The sequence below is a fragment of the Scyliorhinus canicula genome, unplaced genomic scaffold (assembly GCF_902713615.1).
Source record: "Scyliorhinus canicula unplaced genomic scaffold, sScyCan1.1, whole genome shotgun sequence".
Taxonomy (NCBI): Eukaryota; Metazoa; Chordata; class Chondrichthyes; order Carcharhiniformes; family Scyliorhinidae; genus Scyliorhinus; species Scyliorhinus canicula.
Genome location: NW_024055733.1, coordinates 1,612,722 through 1,619,503, shown reverse-complemented (window position 1 = coordinate 1,619,503; position 6,782 = coordinate 1,612,722). Strand labels below are relative to the sequence as shown.

General features: G+C 45.3%; 1 protein-coding gene across 1 annotated transcript; it reads left to right on the top strand.

Annotated features, from left to right (window-relative positions):
- Positions 1-3,326: 3,326 nt before the first annotated feature.
- On the top strand, positions 3,327-5,690 carry LOC119960776 (G-protein coupled receptor 84-like). Its single transcript, XM_038788379.1, has one exon. The coding sequence runs from the start codon at positions 3,483-3,485 to the stop codon at positions 4,611-4,613; it is 1,131 nt and encodes a 376-aa protein (XP_038644307.1). The 5' UTR covers positions 3,327-3,482; the 3' UTR covers positions 4,614-5,690.
- The last annotated feature ends 1,092 nt before the right edge of the window (positions 5,691-6,782 follow it).

The following is a 6,782-nucleotide window of genomic DNA, read 5'->3' as shown; positions in this document are numbered from 1 at the left end:
TCCATAATATACGCAGGGACTGTTATTTTCTATAATATACACAGGGTCTGTTATTTTCTATAATATACACAGTGTCTGTTATTCTCTATAATATTCACAGGGATAGTTATTCTCTTTAATATACAATTGGGCTGTGTTTGTCAATAATATGCACCGGGGCTGTTATTCTCTATAATATACACAGATACGTTTATACTCTATAATATAGGGACAGCACGGTGGCATGGTGGTTAGCATAAATGCTTCACACATCCAGGGTCCCAGGTTCGATTCCCGGCTGGCTCACTGTCTGTGCGGAGTCTGCATGTCCTCCCCGTGTGTGCGTGGGTTTCCTCTGGGTGCTCCGGTTTCCTCCCACAGTCCAAAGATGTGCGGGTTAGGTGGATTGGCTATGCTAAATTTCCCTTAGTGTCCTAAAAAATATAAGGTTAATGGGGGTGGAGTTGTTGGGTTACTGGTGTAGGGTGGATACGTTGACTTGAGTAGGGTGATAATTGCTCGGCACAACATCGAGGGTCGAAGGGCCTGTTCTGTGCTGTACTGTTCTATGTTCCAATATACACCGGGGCTTTTATTGTCTATCATATACACAGGGCCTGTTATTGTCTGCAATATGCACAGGGACTGGTATTCTCTATAACATACACAGGGGCTGTTGTTCTCCGTAATATACACACAGAATGTTATTCTCTGTAATATATATAGTGGCTGTTATTGTCTATGTTATACTCAGGACTATTATTCTCTGTAACATACACAGGGGCTTTTATTATAATATACACAGGGTCTATTATTCTCCATAATATACACAGGGGCTGTTATTCTCCATGATATACACAGACACTGTTATTCACTATATTATACACAGGGACTGTTATTCTCCATCATGTACACAGGGGCAGTTATTCTCTGTAATATACACAGGGACTGTTATTGCCAATAATATGCACAGGGACTGTTATTCTCTATAATATACACAGGGGCTGTTATTCTCTATAATATACTCAGGGGCTGTCATTCCCTATAACATACACAGGAACTGTTATTCTCTATAATATACACAGGGGTTGTTACACTATGCAATATACACAGTGGCTGTTATTACCTATACTATTGACCGGGACTGTTGATCTCTACAATATACACAGCGTCGGTTATTCTCTATAATATACACAGGGACTGTTATTCTCTTAAATATACACTTGGGCTGTGTTTGTCAATAATATGCACAGGGCCTGTTATTCTCAATAATATGCACAGATACTGTTATAATCTATAATATACACAGGGACTTTTATTGTCCATAATATACACAGGGCCCGTTATTCTCCATGATGCACACAAACACTGTTATTCCCTAAATTATACACAGGGACTGTTATTCTCAATCATGTACACAGGGGAAGTTATTCTCTGTAATATACACAGGGACTGTTACTGCCAATAATATACACAGGGACTGTTATTCTCTATAATATACACAGGGGCTGTTATTCTCTATAATATACACAGGGGCTGTTATTCCCTATAACATACACAGGAACTGTTATTCTCTATAATATACACAGGGGCTGTTACTCTATGCAATATACACAGAGGCTGTTATTATCTATACTATTGACCGGGACTGTTGGTCTCTACAATATACACAGTTGCTGTTATTCTCTATAATATACACAGAGACTGTTATTTTCTATAATATGCACAGCGTCTGTTATTCTCTATAATATACACAGGGACTGTTATCCTCTTAAAGATACACTTGGGCTGTGTTTGTCAATAATATGCACAGGGCCTGTTATTCTCAATAATATGCACAGATACTGTTATAATCTATAATATACACAGGGACTTTTATTGTCTATAATATACACAGGGCCCGTTATTCTCCATGATGCCCACAAACACTGTTATTCCCTAAATTATACACAGGGACTGTTATTCTCAATCATGTACACAGGGGAAGTTATTCTCTGTAATATACACAGGGACTGTTATTGCCAATAATATACACAGGGACTGTTATTCTCTATAATATACACAGGGGCTGTTATTCTCTATAATATACACAGGGGCTGTTATTCCCTATAACATACACAGGAACTGTTATTCTCTATAATATACACAGGGGCTGTTACTCTATGCAATATACACAGAGGCTGTTATTATCTATACTATTGACTGGGACTGTTGGTCTCTACAATATACACAGTTGCTGTTATTCTCTATAATATACACAGAGACTGTTATTTTCTATAATATGCACAGCGTCTGTTATTCTCTATAATATACACAGGGACTGTTATCCTCTTAAATATACACTTGGGCTGTGTTTGTCAATAATATGCCAGGGCCTGTTATTTTCTATAATATGCACAGATACTGTCATAATCTATAATATACACAGGGACTTTTATTGTCTATAATATACATAGGGCCTGTTATTGTCTGTAATATGCACAGGGATAGGTATTCTCAAGAACATACACAGGGGCCGTTATTCTCTGCAATATACAGAGGGACTGTCAGTCTCTATAATATACACAGACTGTTATTCTCTGTAATATACACACAGACTGTCAATCTCTATAACATAGCATGGTGCTGTTATTCTCCACAATATACGCACAGAGTGTTATTCTCTATAATATATGCAGGGGCTCTTATTCTCTATGATATACACAGGACTATTATTCTCTATAATATACACAGGGAATTTAATTCTCTATAATTTACACAGGGACTGTTGTTCTCCATAATATACACAGGGAATGTTATTCTACATGATATACACAGAGACTGTTATTCTCTATAATATACAAAGGGGCTGTTATTCTCTATAATAAACACAGGGGCTGTTATTCTCTATAATATACATATACTGTTTTTCTCTGTAATATAAATAGGGACTTATATTCACTATAATATACACAGGGCAGGGACTGTTAAATTCTATAATATCCACATGGGCTGTTATTTTCTAGAATGTACACAAGGACTGTTATGCTCAACAATGTACACAGGGGCTGTTATTCTATATATTATACACATGGTCTGTTGTTCTCTATGGCATACACATTGACCTCGGAGTTTATGATCTGACTGTAAACCCCCTGAGCATTTAGCGGAATGGTTTCACTATTGCCAAATTGTGGGCCGTGGAAATTACGTCTCTCTCCCTCTCTGGGTGATTTTGAGAAGAAGGTTCAGAAAAGGGAAGCAGTTCGAGAACAAACTTGGCGTCAGAGGAACTGTTTGTGCGAACCCTCTCTCGCAGCTCTATAAAGGGGCTCCGAGCAAGTACCGAGCAGAGGCAGAGAAGGAGTCACAACCACTGTACTCGCAGGGTCGAGGCGCCATCACAGCTGGTCTCCTATTTCAAGAAGCATTTTTGCTCTTCGGTTGTGGTCGTCCATTGCGGTCTTCAATTGGCATTTTGGATTGTGATTTTCAATTGTGGTCTTTCCCATAAGGGGTGCTCAATGGATCCCAACTCGTCCTTCAGCAACCTGACCTGCCACCCGGCTGTCGTCAACTACCGCTACTTTGGTGCCCTATTGGGGATCCTGGTGACTGCCGTGGGGACCGTGGGCAACGTCATGACGGTGCTGGCCTTTGCCACGGACAAGAGGATCCGCACCCACCTCAACGTGCTCATCCTCAACCTGACAGTGGCCGACCTCATCTACTGCGCATTCCTCCAGCCCGTGACGACCGACACCTTCATCCACTTCGCCTGGCGCCAGGGTGAGGGCATGTGCCGTGTCTTCGGCCTTATCCTCTTTGTGGCCAACGCTGTCTCCATCTTCAGCTTGATTCTCATCGCCATGAGCCGCTACGTCCTCATCTCGGACGCCCGCAGGTTCGACCGGGTCTTCTCCTGCCGCACGATGCCCTTCTTCGTAGCCCTGCCGTGGCTGTTGGGCCTGACTCTCTTCGGGCCCCTTTGGAATATCTATGTCTTCCTCCCGCCTGTCTGCACCTGCACCTTCCACAGGGAGCGAGGGAGGCCTTACACCACCATCCTCATGTTATTCATGTTTGGACTTGGACTAAGCTGCATTGGGATATTCTACTTCCTCATCCATCGTAAGGTGAAGGCGGCTTCCCAGGCACTGGAGGGGTACCGGCTGGAGGGCGATGGTCGCGGGAGGAAGCCAACGGGGGCAGGGGTCTCCGCTGCGGACAGCGGGATCGCCAACGTGTCCAGCGCCAACTCCCTCTCCGGGGATGCGGCCACCAGGTCGACTGATGCCACCAGCATTGAGACCGCAGCCCCTGGCAACGAAATGGCCCTCCAGGCCGGGGAAACCGGGACCTCCATCTGCCAGGCCAAGAGGAGCAGCAGCGGCGAGTTTCGCAAGGTGACCCGCATGTGCTTCGCCATGTTCCTAGTCTACGTGACCTGCTACTTCCCCTTCTGCTTCCTGCATGTGGTGGACGGGAAGAAGCGGGCCCCCGTTCTCGTCCACATGGTGGCCGGCAATTTCACCTGGCTCAATAGCTGCATCAACCCAATCCTCTACGCCATAATGAACCGGCAGTTCAAGGACGCCTACTGGGGGGTCCTGCGCAAGGGAGCCAACCTCCTCGCCCGCCCGTGGAGGCAATAGGAAATACTTTAAGCACACCTTCCCACCTCCCTCCCATCCACGAGTCTGTTGCATAGGAACAGGATCAGGACTTTCACCCAGTCTGCTCCAGTCTGCTACACATCAACAGGTGGCAGCCATACATCCCCCTCCTCCTTTGATTTGGTGTGGCCACGACTGGGAGATTTTTTGCCTCCTCAAGTGAAGGTCGGTGTTGCACTTGGATGACAGCAGCAAACAATTCCTGAGATAGCGGGAGTGACATTGGAGGAGAGATGGAGTCAGTTAGGATAGTATTATCCGGCGTTAAGTCGAATGTTGGAGGGTCTTATAGAAACCTACGAATTTAGAACAGGACCAGACAGGGTAGATGCAGGATGGACAATCTCGATGTTAGGAGTTTCCATAACCGGGAGTCTTGGTTTGAGGATACGGAGTAGACCGTTTAGGGCAAAGATGAGGAGCAATTTCATCATTCAAATATCGGTTGGTCTGTGGAATTCGCTACCACAGGAAGCAAATGAGACCAAAACATTGTATATTTTCGAGAAGCGGTTAGATTTCACACATGATGCAACAACGGATTCTGAGGGGGTGGGGACTAGGTGACTGAGTTTTAATTTAAACGTGGAATGCCCGATTCATTGTTTTTCCAATTAAGGGGCAATTTAGCGTGGCCAATCCACCTACCCTGCACATCTTTGGGTTGTGGGGGAGAAGCCCACGCAAACACGGGGAGAATGTGTAAACTCCACACTGACAGTGACCCAGAGCCGTGATGAACGTGGGACCTCGGTGCCATGAGGCAGCAGTGCTAACCCACTGCGCCACCTGGCTTCCTGCTTGGTGACTGAGTTGGATTATCAGCCAAGATCAGAATGAAGATCGGAGAAGACTCGAAGGGTAGAATGGACTATACATTTTCTCCAAAAACTGAATTGGGCTTTTATTTCCTGATGTTTTTTTTTTCTGGGAATAACAGTAACTGTTAATGGGCTATAGTGTCACTGCACTAATTAAGGGGTACTTGTAAGATATTATCTTTTGCGATGTTAAAGTTATTTTCATGCTGTATTAATAAACTTTTGTTGTAATCTACCACATCATCGTCTCTTTGTTGGATCACTCCTTTTTTTCCTAAATTTTAGAGCACCCAATTTTTTTTCCAATTAAGGGGTAATTTAGAGTGGCCAATTTACCTATACTGTACATCTTTGGGTTGTGGGGATGAAACCCACGCAGACACGGGGAGAATGTGCAAACTCCACACGGACAGTGACCCAGTGCCGGGATTCGAACCCATGCCCTCAGCGCCATAGGCAGCAATGCTAACCACTGTGCCGCCGTGTTGGAGCAGTTCTGAAGTACGGTATCTTTCCGCACCGCCTCATGGCGGTTTCGGCCCAGTTTCCGACCGACTACTTGGGCGGTTAGTGACCGTAATAGACACATAGGCTGGACTCCGCGCCGAGTGGGGAGGCTCTGCACCGCCTCCGGCCTCACCACCGTCAACCTGCGGCTTCCTTCTCCAGGCGTCATCCACAACATATTCCGCGCGAGGTGTGACGGGCTCCCACCCAGTTTCGACTCTCTACCCTCCCGCTTCTCGTCTCCAACTCGGTCTCCACCTTCAAGCTGGTCGCTTCACGTTTCTTAAACATCACATCCCCCGCTGGGATGATACATTAAGGCCGGAGACAGGGGTCCGCACAGGCAGGCGATCCCGGCACTTAGTCAAGATGGCGAGAGGAATATCAGCGGTGAGTTGTTAGATCTCCGTCTAAATATATGCATATATATATATAGAGAGAGAGAGAGACAGAGAGACAGAGAGAGAGAGAGAGAGAACGCGGGAGATAGATACAGACAGACAGAGAAGTTGTAAGGTATAGAGAGCGAGAAACAAAGAGAGATAGTCAGGAAGATACAGACAAGAGATTGAGAGAGAGACTCAGAGAGAAACATAGAGACAGGTGGAGAGACAGAGACCGAGAGAGAAAGAGACAGACAGAGAGAGCGAGCGAAAGAGAGAGAGAGGTAGAGGGTGAGACAGAGTGACGCTGAGAGAAAGAGATAGAGAGAGGCAGGCAGAAATAGATAGACAGCTAGTCAGGGAGAGACAAAAGGAGCGATAGAGACAGAGAGGCACAAAGAGAGAATAGAGTGAGAAAGACAAGGAGAGATATAGAA

What these genes read in the sequence shown, in the direction of transcription:
- LOC119960776 (XM_038788379.1), top strand. Translation starts at nt 3,483, where the DNA reads ATGGATCCCAACTCGTCCTTCAGCAACCTGACCTGCCACCCGGCTGTC.